Source organism: Peromyscus californicus, unplaced genomic scaffold (genome assembly GCF_007827085.1).
Source record: "Peromyscus californicus insignis strain IS unplaced genomic scaffold, ASM782708v3 Scaffold_9__1_contigs__length_137607984, whole genome shotgun sequence".
Taxonomy (NCBI): Eukaryota; Metazoa; Chordata; class Mammalia; order Rodentia; family Cricetidae; genus Peromyscus; species Peromyscus californicus.
The window spans coordinates 82,146,247-82,164,547 of NW_026294617.1; the positions used below are offsets into that span (position 1 = coordinate 82,146,247).

The 18,301-nt window shown below is 37.3% G+C and overlaps 1 protein-coding gene across 3 annotated transcripts in view; it reads right to left on the reverse strand.

The window, feature by feature from the left end:
* The window catches only part of Magi3 (membrane associated guanylate kinase, WW and PDZ domain containing 3), a 224,258-nt gene that overhangs the window by 76,610 nt on the left and 129,347 nt on the right, over nt 1-18,301 (reverse strand). For all 3 annotated transcript variants that reach the window (XM_052730272.1, XM_052730273.1, XM_052730274.1), the window contains exons 3-6: nt 18,153-18,272; nt 13,195-13,404; nt 10,232-10,409; nt 4,772-4,851 (exon numbers count right to left, since the gene is read on the reverse strand). In XM_052730272.1, the coding sequence (XP_052586232.1) occupies nt 4,772-4,851; nt 10,232-10,409; nt 13,195-13,404; nt 18,153-18,272 (588 nt within the window). The remainder of the gene's footprint in view (nt 1-4,771; nt 4,852-10,231; nt 10,410-13,194; nt 13,405-18,152; nt 18,273-18,301) is intronic.

Here is an 18,301-nt window from a genome sequence, read left to right on the forward strand (position 1 = left end):
TGCACAATGGAGTGTTATCCAGATATATACATACATATATATATATATGTATATATATATATACATATACACACACATATACACACACACACACACATATATATATATATATATATATATATATATATATATATATAGAGAGAGAGAGAGAGAGAGAGAGAGAGAGAGATAAAATAATGGAAGTTGCAGGTTAAATAGATGGAACCAGAAAAAAAATCATCCTGGGTAAGGTAACCCAGACCCTGAAAGACAAATATGGTATGTATTCACTTGTACGTAGACAGTAGCTGTTAAGTGAATGATAACCAAGTTACAATCCATCAAACCACAGAGTTTAGATACAAAGTAAGGACATGAGGGTGGGGTGACAGGTTTCCCTAGGAAAGGGAAATACAATAGATAGTTTTGGATGGATTGGTAGTAGGAGGACTGGAGAGAAGGATCAGGTGGAGAGGGGGGAAGGGAGGAATAATGAAGGGAATATGGGAAGAGACAGCTAAAATTAAGGGCCATTTGAGGGGTAGTGTGGGAACCTAGTAGACGCTTCCTAAAATATATACCTACCTGAAGATGATCTAAATGAAATCACTAAATAATGGGAGAGACAGAGCCTCAACTAGCCATGTCTTGTCACCAAATGAAGACTGCAGTACAAGGACTGAATTACATCTAAATTAAGTTATTGGCCAAAGGGACATAGGAACCCACAAATAACCTAGGTTTTTGCTCTCTACAAACTGATGGCAAAGCCCCATTGCTTAAGTAACACCGACACAACTCATTGAACATGGAGATATTGAAGTGGTATCTACACAGAGCCTTCACCCCAGGTGTTAGCATCTTTGATACACAAAGTTACTCTGCATGCTACCAAAGGAGAAATGTAAACACCAAATGAGCCACAAATCCTTTGCTCTACAATGGTGTCTAGTCTGCAAAATTTGCTAGTGTAATGGTGGTACAAAGTTTGTGGGAGTGACCAACCAATATCTGATTTGACTTAGAGCCTGCTCCCTAAGATAGAACCCATGCCTGACACTGCTTGGGTGACCACGAACCTGAGACTAGATAGCCCAGGGATTTAGGGTAAAAGAAAATACTACTGTTCTTAAAAACAAACAAAAAAGTAGCAATAAAATGACTCATAATGACATTCTACTATACTCAAAAGTGTCTTGCTCAGTGTCTTCCTCAGCCATCCTCAGAGAAGCTTCTTCCTGCAGTGGATGGAAATACACAGAGATCCAGAGCCAGACATTATGCAGAGAGTAAGAAACCTTGGAACACTCAGCCCTAAATGGGATGTCTTCATCAAATTTCTCCCCTCAACACTCAGAGAAACCTATGGAAGGGGAGGCATAAGAGAGTATAAGAGCCAAAGGGGATAGAGAACACCAAGAAAACAAGGCCCTCTACATCAACATGATCGGCACACATATGAACTCACACAGATTGAAGCAGCATGCACAGGCCCTGCATAGGTCTGCACCAGATTGGGTCCCAGATCTGAAAGGAGAAGTGGACACATGGCCCATCCCTAACCCAAAAGCAATCTCCAATTAGTAACCACTTGTAAATGAAAAATTATTTTCTTCCAAGGGAATCTCACTAGAGAAACAAACTATTGTCAAGGGTAGGCTGTATGCCCAGCAGCAGATGGCCAACAGAGAATGAACTCAACAGCATCTTTTTGGAGCTTCCTTGTCTTATAATGTGTCAGGGCTTTTCCTTTTACTCACTTCCTTATTTTGGTTATTGTTAATTTTCTATTATTATTTTTTATTTTTATTCTATTTGTATTTTTTTTTCTTCACTCTTTTTACCTTACAGGTCCTTTGCATATATATTACGGTTTCCAGTTGAGTGTTTTTATGGGATTCTTGGGTGTACAAACCAGTGGTTCTGTTTCTTGTGTCTTCTCTCGGGCTCCTTTCCTTCTGGTTGTTTTGCCCAATTTGGATGTGTTAGTTTTACTTTCTTTTATTATATCTTATGATATTTTAATTTATTTTGTTATTAACCTTTAGAAGCCTGTTTGTTTTCTAATGAGAAACAGAAAGGGCATGGATCTGGACGGGAGGGGATGTGGGGAAGGGATGTGGGGAGGAATAAAGGGAGGAGAAACTGTATTCAGGATATATTATGTGAGAAAAAAATTAAATTTTCAATAAAAGGGAAAAAAACTACAAGAAACACAAAGACCAAAGAAACTAATACTCAAAAACAAAATTTATAAAAACATAAAATCAGAAATCATAATACATAAGCAAAAGACCAACATGACCCCCCCCCAAAAAAAAACTCCCAAACAAGCAATATAAGACAAAATATCTACACAAATACCATTCAGTTTGTTCTGTGTTGGCCATCTACTGCTGGGCAAAGGACCTACCCTTAATATGCCAAGTTAGACTCCACTAGAGAAAAATAATTTTTCCTTTGAAAGCAGATGTCAATTAGAGATGTATTACAATGATTTTTTTAGTAACTTACCTATTTTTTATAGTCACTAACTCAATCCACATATTTCTGTCACTCTTAAGAAATTCACAAGTAAACTCTATTCCCATCCTCTTCCCAAGGTAACCCCTAAACTTTTCTGTTTCCTAGATTTCATTACTCTCTTATATAGAGAATAGTGCAATCTGGTCTTTTGTGTCATCTTTTTTTAATTTTGGACAATATAATTGCAGTTTATATATAAATATATAATATTTATTTTTATTGCTGAGCATTAGTCAATTGTAGGGTTATATTACATTTTACATATTATGTAAATGTTTGTTTCCATTTTGGATGTATTTATTAATAGTGTTTACTATAAATCTTTGTGTACACACACACACACTTTTCTTCTTGGGTATATACACAGAAATGGAATTGCTAAATCATATGGTGGACAAATGTACATTTAACTTTTAAGAAACTGACAAAATGCTTTTCAAAGTGGCTATACCATTTCACATTCTGTACATCAATACGGAAGAGCTTCTGTTCTCTAAGTGTTATCTTTTTTATTCCTGTAGTCATTGCAGTGGGTGAAAATAGCAAACCACTCTAATAAATGGTTTTCAGCAACTTTTTCATGTACATTTTGGCTATTTGTGTACCTTCTTTGGTAAAATGTTTATTTATTTAAATACGGCGTTCATTTTCTTCAATTGGGCTGTTTGACTTCTCATTGAGTTATAAATCAATTTTTTATAGAGGATGGAGCAGTGGCTCAGCTACAGAGAGCACTTGTTGCTTTTGCAGAGGGCCCTAGTTCAGCTCCCAGGACCCACATGGTGGCTCACAACTCTAGTTCCAGGGATATCTGCTACCCTCTACTGGCCTCTGTAGGCAATGAATGCAGGTGGTATACAAGACACACGCAAGCAAAACACCCATACACATAAAGTTTATTTTTAAATCCTCAAACAGTTCTTTATAGATCCTTACCATAATTCCTCTGTTAGATACTGCAAAATCTGGGACTTGGTCTATCAATTTTCTTATCTCCCTTTACCAGGGTTCCACAAGTACTCTACTACTGACCTAGAACACTAGCCCCTCTAAATACATTTTCAAATTTTTAGACAGGGTCTCACTAAGTTGCCTAGGTTGGTATTTATTTTATTTACTTATTTACTTATTTACTTATCTATCTATCTATCTATCTATCTATCTATCTATCTATCTATCTATCTATTTTTTGTTTTTTCGAGACTGAGTTTCTCTGTAGCTTTGAAGCCTGACCTGGAACTTGCCCTGCAGACTAGGCTGGCCTCGAACTCACAGAGATCCACCTGTCTCTGCCTCCCAAGTGCTGGGATTAAGGGCGTGCAGCACACTGGCTGGACTCAGGTTGGTCTTAAACTGCAATCCTCCTGCCCCAGCTTCATACGTGGCTACAATTATAGGACTGTGATAACCAGGCTTGGCTTATTAATCTTCTTAGTGATGTCTTTTAAAGAACACTTAAAATTTTAAAATTAAGCACAAAACATCAATTTTTCTTCTAGTCTTACTTTTTATAGCTTGTATAGAAACTACTAATCTCCACTTTATGAATGTGTTCACCTGTATTTTCTTCTAAAAGTTTTATGGTTTAATTTTATGATTAGGTTTTTGATTTATCTGAAATTAATTTTTTGTGTAGGAAATGAGGTATGGGTGAGGTTTGCTTTTCCAGTATTTTCTTTCTGTTTTTTGTTTGTTTTGTAGTACTAGCAATGGAAAACTGGGCCTTATGCACAGAATGTCAACTTGTTCCTGCACCATTTGTTGAAGATGCTTTCTTCTCCTCAGTGACTTGATTCTTGGCAAATTAATTGCAAATCAAGTGACTAGATGTAGATCAAACTATTACTATTTTGTATCAAACTACCCTCTATTTTGTTACATTAATCTATTTGTCCTTACGTAAGTCCTACACTGTCTGACTGTAGCTTTAGAGTGAGTCTTCAAATCTGGTGGCCTATGCTCTGCATCAGACATAATGAAGCTGTACCTAATTTACTGAATATAATTTTAAAAGTTCGACTTTAGGACATACATTTAAAAACCAGCAGTGACATTTTTCTTTTTTTTAGAGGAGGTGGAAAATTCTTATAAAATTATATATAACAACATAATTACTACCATCAGCTAATTATGATTACAATCCACTGCTTGTGTGCTTATGAATATTAGTATTTGCTTAGGGTTTTGGAAAACTCATTATCTAAGCAGGAAGAGTAAGGAAGGATTAAGAGAATAAGCCTTGTATGAAAGGCTTCTGAATCTCTACCTCCATCTTCACAGTCTTCAGGGGCTTTGGCTTTCTTGCAGAGACGAGGATCCAACCAGGTAGTTGTCTTGGTATTATGACTGTGGAATAAAGATCTCAATTAGAAATAGTAAAATAAAGAAGGAGAAAAGTATTGCAAAATCAAAGACTCAAAATAACTAAAAAGCATGTGACATTAAAACATTTATCTTCTACAGACTCCATTTGTATACTACAGACTCGAAAATCCTATTGTTCCCAATCCATTGCTTAGAAACTGCCATAAAGGAAAGGTAACGCTGGAGACACAAATTTGAGAATGAAGAATTTAAAGAAGGGACCAAATGTCACGTACAGAATGATAAACTTATCTAAGCAGTCAAAACCATTTCAAAGGGTGGGCACATAGCCACATAACTGCACTGCTAGCTGGAAAAACTGAACTAAAAATCATATTTGCTTGCTGCAGGAATTTCTTTTGTTAAAAAGCACTGCAACTTTTTTTGTTTGGTTGGTTTTTGTTTTGTTTTTTGAGTACCTGTGATTTGTATGTACGGAGCTGAGGGCTGAAAACAGAGACAGACAGCTTCTATCCTTATAGAGGCTCCTTAAAATAAGGTAACTTTTACAAGTTTTAAAGTGGCTGTTTTGCAACATGTAAGTGGAAAATAATGGCTCTAGTTAAACACTATTCTATAAAACTGTATTTTCATTAACATGGATCACCTGAAACAAACAAACAAACAAAAAAGGTGGAATAAAACAGACCAAAGGTAGGATACCACCAGAGTCCAACTTAGTGCATCAATGAATTGATTGACTTTGCAAGGTAGGATACCACCAGAGTCCAACTTAGTGCATCAATGAATTGATTGACTTTGCTTACAGGAGTACTGGGGAGGGCTTACTTAAAAATGCAGCCTTGTATCGTCTTTCCTCCTGCTATCCCTTCCCCACTATGACAGACTCTAGCCCCTGAATTGTGCACCAAAATCAATCTTTCCTCTTTAGATTCATTCTTCACAGCTATTTAGACACAACAGTCAGAAAATTAACTAATAAATATGGCATATGTGAAACTTTTATGTATTTTACATGAAAAATGAATGTTATGCAAAACAGTATCTTTCTCTTTACCACTACCTCTACATTTATATCCATTCATAATATACATATTTATATATGTACTTTAATATATACACATAATTATATATAAGTAAGCCCTCCCCAGTACTCCTGTAAGCAAAGTCAATCAATTCATTGATGCACTAAGTTGGACTCTGGTGGTATCCTACCTTTGGTCTGTTGTTGACTTCCTACCTGGTGTAAAAGTATTTGTTCATGTCTCTGCTGTGTACAACACTTGGCAAAATGGATTTCCTCATGCAGAAGATTCAAAGATTATATTAACCTGCATAAAAATCTGTGCTGATTAAACACATTAGTAATAATCTCAGAGTATCCAAAATTCATTAGTGTCTCATTAAGGAAAAGAAATTAAAAGCATATCCTCTGGAAATTATTTTACTAAGAGCAAGCACAGATTTGAATTTCTGAATTCTCTTTCCCTGTGTCTTATGTTCTCCCTTGTCTGTAATCTGTCTGTAGCATGAGTCTGAATCTTTGCCTGCCTAAAAGATGTCTTGTGAGTTCGAGGCCCACCTGGTCTACAGAGTGAGTTCCAGGAAAGGCTCAAAGCTACACAAAGAAACTCTGTCTCAAAAAACCGAAACCAAAAAAAAAAAAAGAAGAAGAAGAAGGAGGAGAAGGAGAAGGAGAAGGAGAAGGAGAAGGAGGAGAAGGAGAAGGAGAAGGAGAAGGAGAAGGAGAAGGAGAAGGAGAAGGAGAAGGAGAAGGAGAAGATGTCTTGTGAATCTTTTGTCTTGTGTCCCTGTGTGTGGCGGCAGGGCGGGGAGTCCTCCATAAGAAATGGCTTTTATCCAGAGGGCCTGGTCCAGTTCCATGGGGGCTCCTCAGCTACTGGTTCACAGTTCATGTGTTTCCACTAGTTTGGCTATTTGTCCCTGTGCTTTTTCCAATCATGGTTTCAATATCTCTTGCTCATATAATCCCTCCTTTCTCTTGTAGATTGGACTCCTGGAGCTCCACCTGGGGTTTGGCCATGGATCTCTGCATCTGCTTCCATCAGTCACTGGATGAGAGTTCTATCATGACGGTTAGGTTGTTCGGCCATCTGATCACCAGAGTAGGTCAGCTCAGGCGCTCTCTCAACCATTGCCAGTAGTTTATTGTGGGGGTTGTGGGAACCTGTTCTCGGGTTCCTCGTGGCTTTACCCAGCAGGTCCGCACAGAGGATGATCAGGACCACGGGCCTGAGTGCAGGTGTCTGAGATGGTCTGCACTTGGCTGTGCTGGGGGAGGAGGTCTTTTGCTCCACCCCTTGGCGTCTCTATAAAAACCCTGGGGCAGAGACAGTCGGGGGCTGTTGGAATAGGTTTCAGGCCCTCTCAAGGCTATCCTTTATTTTCTGTTTATCTCCGCAAGATTCTCCGCAATAAATCCTTCTATCTAATATTTTCTGCTGCTCACACTCAAGAAAACTCTGGGGAACTGTGGGGGTGGTGGGTAAACTCACCACAGGGGGTATCTTTGTGGATTTCTGGGACCTCTCTAGCATTCTGCTTCTTCCTATTCCCATGGGGTCTTCATTTATTATGATATCTCTTTCCTTGTTCTCCCACTCTGTTCCTGATCCAGCTGGGACCTTGCACTCCCCTAAGCTCTTTCCCCCAACCCTTGCCCTCCATTACCCTCCCTCACCCCCAGTTTGCTCATGTAGATCTCATCCATTTCTGTTTAGGAGGCCCCCAGGCAGTGGGACCGGGACCTGTCCTTTATGCATGAGCTGGTTTTTTGGAACCTAGGACCTATGCTGAGACACTTTGCTCAGCCTTGGTGCAGGGAGGAGAGGACTGGACCTGCCTCAACTGAATCTCCCAGGCTGGGCTGACTCCTCGGGGGAGACCGTGCCTTGGAGGAGGTGGGAATGGGGGATGGATTGGGGGGGAAGGCTGGGAGTGGGAGGAGGGAGGACAGGGGAATCCGTGGCTGATATGTAAAATTAAATTAATTATAAAATAAAAATATTAAAAAAAGAAATTGCTTTTTATTATGGAGTAGCAAAGAGAGTGTGACATGGGGAATGAACAGGGTACTCAGAAGTCATGAACAGAGTTTTACAAAAGATTGAAACTTTACTGACTCTAACACAAACAACAAATGAGAAAAATGATATTAAGCAATATCTGTATGTTATTTCCAGCACTTAAGATGGATATTTGCTTCATATTGCTTTTCAATCTATTTTTGCTTTCAACAGAGGACTACCATATCAAGCATACACAAACACACACACACACACTCACTGAGCTCCTAGGTCAGGGACATGGGAGAGTATCTAATTTAAGATTATAAGTATGCATTAGTTTAAGTTGCAACTCAGGTTGGTTGTTACTTTGTTCTCTTAAAGACAAGTTAAACGCACAGGCTGAGATATAATAGGACAGCAGTCTTAAGTGTCCTCAAGGTATATTATTAAGTCTGGCTGTGAGGTCCAGCAAAAGTTCTAGACTGTTTGAACATAAGGGATATTTTCATAATAATGTATCACAAAAAAATCAATTGAAAATGGATAAAAGACAGATCTCAAACACTGAAACCTCTATACAAAAATGTAAGAAAAAGAATATAAGATATAGGCATAAGCAAGGATTTTTTTTTTCTATTGCACTGGAAATCTCAAGAATAGACAATTTGAATTACATGAGGTTAAGAATCTTTTACACAGCAAAGAAACAATTACCATAGAGAAAATCCTATAGAATGGGGGGAAATCATTGCTGTTACACATGAGCCAGCAGATTAGAGTCCAGGACACAAAGAACAGGCAGTAAGCACCCTAACCACTGAGCCATCATCGCTCTAGCCCTCTAGTTTCAACTCTTACTGTTTAGGTCTTTAATAGATTTAACTATAAAAACATTCTTTTTAAAATTCCCCTTATATTTTAGGGTTTAGTTATAAACTGTACTTGAAAAATCCCTTCAATTGTCCATATAAGAGTTATGCTGTTTGTGAACATTTTGACACTAATATTTACACGAATGTATACATGAGAATGTACTATATATGGGGGGAAAACACCATGTCCCCATAAAGTCTGTCTTTTAAGTACTAGACTCTGACTTGTAGAATAAAATGCTCATTCATGAGACTGTCTGAGGAAGCAGACTGAAGTCCCTATCCTTAATTAATGATGAAGGGTTTGGGAAGGAGGGATGGAGGGATGGAGGGAGAGAGATAGAGAAAGAGATTCTTTGGGTGTAGTACCCAGACCTCAGTATTTTTACTGTTATTTAATTATTACATTCTGTAACTTCACTACATTAATATTCTCCTCCTGAACAAATTGCTTTGAAGATTAGACTTACAGGTGCATTAGGAATATAAAAATTCTTCATAATGAACTTTGAATAAATTATTTGCATAACAGTCTCTGGAGCAAACAACATTCAATTTTAGGCTGATCTAATTATGTAGTATTCGGTACCTCTATGAATATTATTATGAATATTATATTAGTACTTTTCCATAAAAAACTTACCTATTTGTACTTCTATTACACCAGTGACTTTAAAGATCAGTGATATTTCCTACTGTATTACTTAGATATATTTTCTCAATACACCAACTCCAAACTTTAGGACTGAAAACACCTAATTCAGATAATGTATGTTCCTCCCCATGATTATCATTTTGTTTGTTGGCTGGCTTGAGGCAGGGTTTCACTATGCAGCCCAGGTTGGCTGGGAACTTGCCATCTACACCAAGATTGGCATCAGACTCACAGAAATCCTCCCAAGCACTGGAATTAAAGTTGTGCACCACCACACCTAGCTCATTAAATTGGGCAATCTACCTAAAAGTTTTTCTGTTTAAGGGAAGCAAAATTTTCCATCACCTATTTTCCAACCTCCTACATCTATAAAACCAGAGGTCAGACACAGCTCGGTTGGTAAAGTGAGGACATGAGTTTGAGCTCCAGAAGCTACACAGAAAAGCCGGGTATAGTGGGGTGCACGTGTCCTCTCAGCACTGGGGGTGTGGTTAGCCGGAAGAGTCTGATAAGTGATATCCAGGCCAATGAGAGACCCTGTCTCAAAACAAAGTGGACAGAACCTGAGGAATTACACCTGAGGTTGACCTCTGGCCTAGACACATACATACTCCAGAGGCCAAATATACTACATTACTTAATATAAGTTGAAGAGGAGGAGGGGAGGGGGAGATGTCATTCAGGGAAATAACTAGATTAAGAATCAACTTAAATGGAAAATATTTTTAAATAAAAACAAGTGAAAGCTTTGTGATGTTGGAGTGAGTAATCAAACTAAGCTTTAAAAAAATACCAATCTGTCCTCCTAGTGACAAGCACGCTAAAAGAAACAGACATTTGCTTACTCAATGAAATAGATCATGCCTGTGTCAGTGTAGGCCATCTCCCAGTTTGGGGGCAGCGGTTCCAGATTCTCATCTCTCATCATATAATTTCTAAAGTCCATGGAGCTATTTGTTTGGTTATAACTTGGAACAGTCTTCATCCAGCAATCAGATGACTCAGAATGTATCTCTCTGGTTTCTGTAATTTTTGGAAACAGAACAGCATAAAGGGTAAAGTTCACTTTTTTTTTTTAACAATGTGCCAAGTACATATATCAATACATACATAACACTGCAATTATATACTGTAAATTCTCTTGTCTATTATGTGTATATTCCTTTATTAATTTCAAAATAAATAAACATACTCGGTTTTTTAAATTTTCTAATTAAAATAAACTCTACTCCTCTGATGCTAGTCTAGGAAAGCAGCAAACACTGCCAGAATCAAATCAGTAAGAATCTTAAGAGCAGGACCATACTTACAGAGACTTTTTATACGGCAAGCTCTATTTTAAGTGCTTACCATCTATTAACTCATAGTCTTCATAGCAACCTTATTATTATTATCATTTTTTTTACAGATTGAGGAAACCAAGCCACAAAGAGGTTAAGTTAGTCAGATTGCACAGCCATTACACAGCATTGCTAGGGTTTGAATCTAAGCAGACCACGCTTTTGACAGCTACACTAAGCAGATTCATATACTTTTAACACAGGTATTTAAATAATACTTTATTTTTAAAAGTCAAATATAACACTGGTAATACTAAAATGCTTTTGGAGTCCCAAAGACTATGCCATAGGTAGGGAGACTAAAACTTGGTTATTGTTCAGGAAGTCTACAAGTAATGCACTTAAAACATGTTCTTAGAATTTATAAATGTTATATCATTTTCACACTTTTTATAAGTAATATCTCTACTCTAGATAATCTGATATATGAGGTATCGTCCCATACAGAAATATGCTTCCTGATTGCTGTCTCTATTCATGCCCATGCCTTCCTACTGCCAATTTTCAATACAGAAGCCATGATGAGCCTATTAAAGCCTGTTACATATTCCTCTTCTCAAAATGCCAATTGTGACTTTACATTTCAAAATAAAAACCAAAATCCTTTCAATGGCCTCTATAACTATGTACCATGTATTCTCCCTTCCCTATCATTATTGGTTGACCTCTAAAATAGTGACGGGTCACTACTGTATTCTTTTACCTTCCATCACTCTGCTCCAACTGCATACAATACATTGGCCACACCATGGCCAAACACACTGGCTTCTTTGTTCTTGTCTAAATATCCCAGGCATACTACCATTTCAGATATTTGAATTTACAGTTGTCTCTGTTAGGAATGCTCTTCTCTCAGATACTTGGAGTTTATTCATTTGTTTCAAGTCTTCTCTGTTGCTTTCTCTAAATGTGCGAGTTGACTACCTCTAATTTATTTCTACCTCCTTGCATGCCTTGTTGAGCATCATCAGACACACTAGATATGTTATTTATCCAGTTGTGACTCGCTCATCAGAAAGTAAAGTCCGAGCCGGGCGGTGGTGGCGCACGCCTTTAATCCCAGCACTCGGGAGGCAGAGCCAGGCGGATCTCTGTGAGTTCGAGACCAGCCTGGGCTACCAAGTGAGTTCCAGGAAAGGCGCAAAGCTACACAGAGAAACCCTGTCTCGAAAAACCAAAAAAAAAAAAAAAAAAGAAAGTAAAGTCCATGAGAACAGGAGCTTAGGTCTGTTTTGTTCACTACTTTATTCCTGGCATTTAAACAAATGGCTAGCAATTAGTAGCCTAGCAGATGCTCAATAACTATTTGTCGAATGAGCATATGTATGAAATTCCCGGTTTATTTTCCTTGCAGAATATGTAATAAAGATTTAAAGGTATCCAGTGTAGAAATCAATCTGGAAATGAGTTACACTAAGGAAAAATAAATATGTCAGACAAAAGCAACATTAACTAAATGATCTCTAATACTTTTTCAATGCAATTCAGTGACAACCTTTTAAAACACCATTTCAGTCTTGACATCTAAATGCATTGGCTAACTCATTTAATATTAAACATGAGTACTGAGAAGTTAGAACAACACACAGAACTCACCATCTGGAGAGGGAAATGAACAATGATCATATAATGCAAGAGCTCTATACAAAGGAAATTTTAATAGGTGATGAAAGAAAGATGTAGATGCTTCAGGGTCATATAGAGATGAACTGCAAATCTAGGAACATGATCAGCATTTACTTCTTTCTCATGCAGTGAATATAGAAAGGAAAAAAATCCACAAAAATTCCAGCCTTCATAAAGTTTACACACTAGTGTTCCAAACAGAATGATTACAATAAATAACACTAAGATGAGTCTTCTGTGAGCTTCTGGCTTCCTAGTTCTACTCTCAGTTACGTGTAAGAATTTCCTGGGCAATTACAAAACTATTCAGGGACACTAAGGGCAGATTCCTTACCTCGTACTTTTTTATTTTCATTCAGTAAGAAAAATAGAAGGCAAGCAAAAGACACAAAAAATATGAATCTTTTTTGCAAATTATCTTTGAGTGGATCCAGAATTTAAATTTAAAATATTGCTACCAAACTTTTCAGATAACTTCTTCTGGCAAACCTCCAAAGTCTATGTGCTTTGGGTTGAAAGCTGTTATTATAAAATCAATTTTGTTTTAATCCTGAGAAATAGGAATTATGCCAGTAAGATTCCCATATCCCAGCATCACAAGTATTCCAGACAACAAGGTAATGACATATCATTAATGATGGCTTACTATTAATCTAAGTTAAGAAAATACAGATTAGCTTACAAGATGATCCACAGATATACACATTGTTATACATACAGCTTTCACAGAAAATTAGAATCCTATCACCCGCTCTATATATATTTCAAGAAAAATTTTACTATTTCAATTAAAGGTTAAAGCCCATCTAAAAAAATTTGAAGTCGTTCATCTGTTTACAAACCTGCGCTTCCACTGCCATTAACAGCCTCTTTGTCCTCATCTTCCTCTTCCTCAGGGAGAGAGCTGTCCATCCTTTCCATCTTGCTGACAGATGTAGTTCGTTTTCTTTGGGATTCTGTGTCAAACTCATTGTCAAACAGGACCTGATCAACCGGATCTGGCTGGAAAGGACTAGGCTCTGCTGGAGGCTTGGGAGTGCCATAGAAATTTCCTGTGGTGTACAAAATGACAGCAGCTGAAAGCATGAATGCTGACTGAGTTCCCTGAATATGACTTAGAGAATATCTCTGCTGCTTCTCACACTGAAGTCGTGTAAGTGCCTACCACTGACTGAAAGGAGCCCAAAGCCTCCCTGAGAGAGGAAGCAAGAGGAATGGGAGAATGGACTAATTTCCCCTATATCTTATTATATAGCTACCATATGAATACAATATGTATTAGTTAGCCATGAAGTTGATATCAATTATTTCTTCCTATTGGACTTGTTTTATATGGATTCTGAATTAGGGCCAAATTTGGAAATATAAAAACATCGACTGTCTTATGCAAGAATGAAAGCTACAAAAGAGAAAGGATAAAATTAACTCAAATAATTTTGTTCTAATGTATAAAATGAATTATTTTACTAAAATGAGGATTATACAGACAAAGACTAAGAATCATTTCATATAAGCTGTTTGTATAATTTTAAAAGGCTTTTCTGTACATTTTAATCACACTACCTAACAATTTTTTGAAGAGACATTATTGATCAAGTTCTATACTAGTGTATACTCACAAGAGCAAGAGAGAGTTTAGTGTTTTACTGAGGATTCATGATTTTTACAGTACCAGTAATTGGTCCAGATAATAATAAAAACAAATGAAAGAACTTGCAGTTTGTCATACAATTTCCATTGGGCAAGCAGGCACAATGGGAAAATGTTCAGCAAGTTTAGCTGTCTTAACAGTTGTTGCCCCGACTCCTTTTGACTTTACATCAATCATTATGTTGATGTCATAAAAAGGTAAACACACTTATGCATGAGCTGGCTTTTTGGAGCCCAGTGCCTATGGTGGGACACTTTGCGCAGCCTTGGACCTGTCTCAATGAATGTACCAGGCTCTGCTGACTCCCTATGGGGAGTGGGTTGGGAGAGAAGGAGGGGGGAAGTGGGAGGAGGGAGGAGAGGGGGACCTGTTTTTGGTATGTAAAATGAAAATGAATAGAAAATTTCTTAATAATAATAATAAAAGAAACAGGGTCACAAATAAAAAAAGTAAAACACTTGTCTTTTATTGTTGTGCTTATAAAGTATAACACTTTTAATCAAACTGTTCAGCTCTAAAGGAGGTAATTAAGATACCCATTGACATAATAGATATTAAGAAAGTGAATGGGTATTTTTCCCTAGATAGAAAAAACTCATGTTAGACCACACAACACTAAGACAAACCTAGAACTAACATAGTGGACCTTGATCTGCATGTTCAAGGGAGGAGACATTATAGTGAGTTCTGTTGAAACTGACTACAAGTGCAATCATCAATCCTCAAGGAAGTCAAACTAAAAGACTTCTCAACTCAGTTATTTCTTTGTTTCCAAATCCACATTTGAAGTGGGTTATGCCACAGAGATGGGTACAAAGATTTGTATTAAAACAGACTAGACTTCCTGTAAATAAAGACACAAGGAAAAAGCCAGTTCATGTTTTCTGAGCAAAACATTTAACACTGCAAGTAGAGGTTTAGTTGGGGGGGGAAATGCACCATAATTTCAACTTTCCCCGTTTTTTTCTTATTTTATAGACTGGACCTTACTGTGTGGTCCTGGCTGCCCTGGAATTTGCTATGTATATCACACTGTTCTCAAAATCACAGAGATCCATTGCCTATGCCTCTGCTGGGATTAAAGGTGTGCAGCACCATGCCTTACTATTTTTCCTTTTTAAAGCTCAGAGATCACACTATCAAGGATTTTGGATGAACCAAAATAGAAATAAAAGGAATATTTTATTTTTCTAGGAAACATTTTCTAGGAAACAATAGTATCAACAGACAAAAATTTTACTGAAAATTCTCAGTTAACATGTTCCTAAAAGAAAAATTAGAAAAAAAATTCAGAGTTCAAATTGCTATCCAGTCACTAAACAGATTTTGGGGCATCATAATAATCTTCTGTAGTTTCCTCCTTTAAGAAAGGCCTTCACAGGGCTAGGGAGATGGCTCAGCAGTTAAGAGCAGTTGCTTCTCTTGCACAAGACCCAGGTTCAATTCCTCGAACCCACATGGTAGCTTACAAACATCCGTAACTAGTTCTAAGAGATCCAGGACCATCTTCTGACCTCCACAGGCACCGGGCACGAAAGTGGTATATATACATACAGAGTCAGGTAAAACACTCACAGATTTTTTTAATCTAAAAGGTTTTATTTAATTAAAAAAAGAAAAGCATTTTCATTTAGAGCTATCAACTATGAAATATTTCAAATATGATATTATAGATAATAGTATCTGGATCATATTAGAGCTATCTATGTCATACACACATTTACTTATATGAATATAGGTATATTTACATACCTTATGGGTATTAGATTTATCTTTTAAAATCAATATTTGGCAGAATCCCCATCCATCCCCCCCCCCCCCCCCCCCCCCCCCCCCCCCCCCCCCCCCCCCCCCGCACAACCCTCTCTCTCTTTGAGATAGGGTTTCACTACGTAGCCCCAGCTGGCCTAGAACTTGCTATGCAGACCAGGCTGGCCTCTAACTTCCAGAGATCCATCTGGCTCTGCCTCTCTGGCCCTGCTTCCCAAGTACTGGGACTAGGATTAAAAAGGTGTACACCATCATGCTGAGATCTCCTTTTTGAGAACAGGATCTTATCCAAGGTTGGCCTTGAACTCCTGATCTTTCTGCCTCCATCTCCCAAGTGCTGGGATTACAGGCATGTTCCACTATAGTTGACTATAATTACATTTACTTTTTTCCCCTTCTTGAAACAGGGTCTACTTCTAGAACCATGTTTGTGAAATTATCAAACAAGAACCCTTGTATACTGCTATGAAGAATGGAAACAGACAGCTATCTGAGTAAATATACTCTACAAGTAAAAAAATTTTGGCCTAGCATCAGGAGAATGAAGAAATAAAATGCAATACTCAAATGATGGCATACTATGAGAAATTAAATTAATGAATTCATGTAAATGTAGGATAATAATAACATGGAGAAATCTAAAAAACTACAATAATATGTAAAAACAATAAAGAACAGAGACAACACAGATCATATGTAAATAATAAATATGCACATAAGATACAATACACATTTTGTAAGAGCATATATAAACAAAACATGCATATTAAACAAATAAGAAAGGTTAAATGTAAGAGGTAAGCTATTTGAATAAAAGTGAAAACAAATTAGCTTGTCCATTCCTCTGAAATGTTTTCACTGGCAAAAAGGATATTCCTATCATTTTTCTTTAAATTTCTTGTTTTGTTTCCTTCACAGCACCTCAGTTTACACTTAATTTAATTTTGACTGCTTTCCCTACAAAGATACAGAATTTATTAAGGCAATAGCATTTTGATTTTGTTCACAGTGTTCTTGGATCTCTTACAAGACTTGGCACATAGTATGTACTTGACACATGGTTACTGAATAAATGAAACATGATCAAATCAATTTTTAAATGAATGAATGATTTATGGGAAATTAAACCCAGAAAAAGTAGCTAGGTCAAAGTTCACAGGTGGGAAGGAAAGGACTCAAAGTTCTGAGTAAGAAAGGGATATAACCAGAATGATCACAACTGAGCTTGAGGAAGCCCGGCACTGTATCAAGGGGCAGGATGAATGAACAAAGGCAAGAACTGGGGGTGGAGGAGAGATCAACTGCAATAGTGTAATTAACTCATCTAAAGTGCCTACAATCAAACGGTGAGAAAGAAGAGCATTACGAAAGTGGCTATCAAGAAAATGAGTAGATGTGGTAACAAGTGAAGTGTTTTCTGGACAAAAATGTGCATATATGTGCACATACATACATATGAATGAGATGCATTCAAAGTTATTTATTGAAAACATCATTTCTAGAAACTGAAGACAGCATCAAGTAAGAAAGGCATTATCACTACTACACAGAGCTTGTGAAAGAAGCAATTAGAAAAGCAGAACAAAGCAATGTTGAAAAGTATAAGGTGCTATGGGAGTCGATAAGCTTGCCAAGTACAAAGTGAGTTAGATAAGAAAAATTAAGTACATAACATGGAATCATTTAAGAGTTGAAACTGACCTCAAGTTTGTACTTCAGGGAAACAAATGGGTAGAGGAAACAGAGATATGAAAATTAATTATCGGTCCTATCCTCCAATCTATACTTTCTTTTTTGTAAGATTTTAAAGTACATACAAGTCTTTCAAAGTATACAAACTTTATATTCCCATCTATGAACAGAAAGCCATCAACAAGTACTCGTTGGGTTCAGATGATGACAGTGAATTGCTATGAAATATGTAAATTTGCCAGTTTGGTTAATTTTTAGCTTACTGTTCACAATAAACATTTAGTGTGATGTAATGCTTCTGGTTATTGTCTAATACCACCTAGTTGATGAATTAAGAATCTCCTAATCAAAAGAACAACTTTCTAATAACTTAAGATATTTTTTTATCTTATGTGTGCAGTTGTTTTGCCTCGCGTGTATCTCTGTGTGTGCAGCATCCACAGAGGCCCAAAGAGGGCATAGGATCCCCTGCAACTGGAGTTTCAGACAGTTGTTAGCTGTCATATAGGTACTGGAAATCAAAAGTAAACCTCCTGGAGGAGCAGCCAGTGCTCTTAACCATTGAGTCCTCTCTCTAGTCCTCCCAAATAACTTTTTTAAAAAAATCAAATTTACTGATGAAATTCCCTCTGAAATGATTCTAGTCATCCGGATAGTGTGAGGTAGTTTTAATATTTGGAGACATACCATCATACGTTCCACTTTCCAACAATGCTCCGCTTTCTTCCAGTGCTTTGAATTGTTCAACAGAAATGAAATTATAGTCCACCCCTGGAACTTCCCCATCCCTGGGAGCCCTTGTAGTGCCTAAGGAGAAAAGAAAAACAGAAATGTAA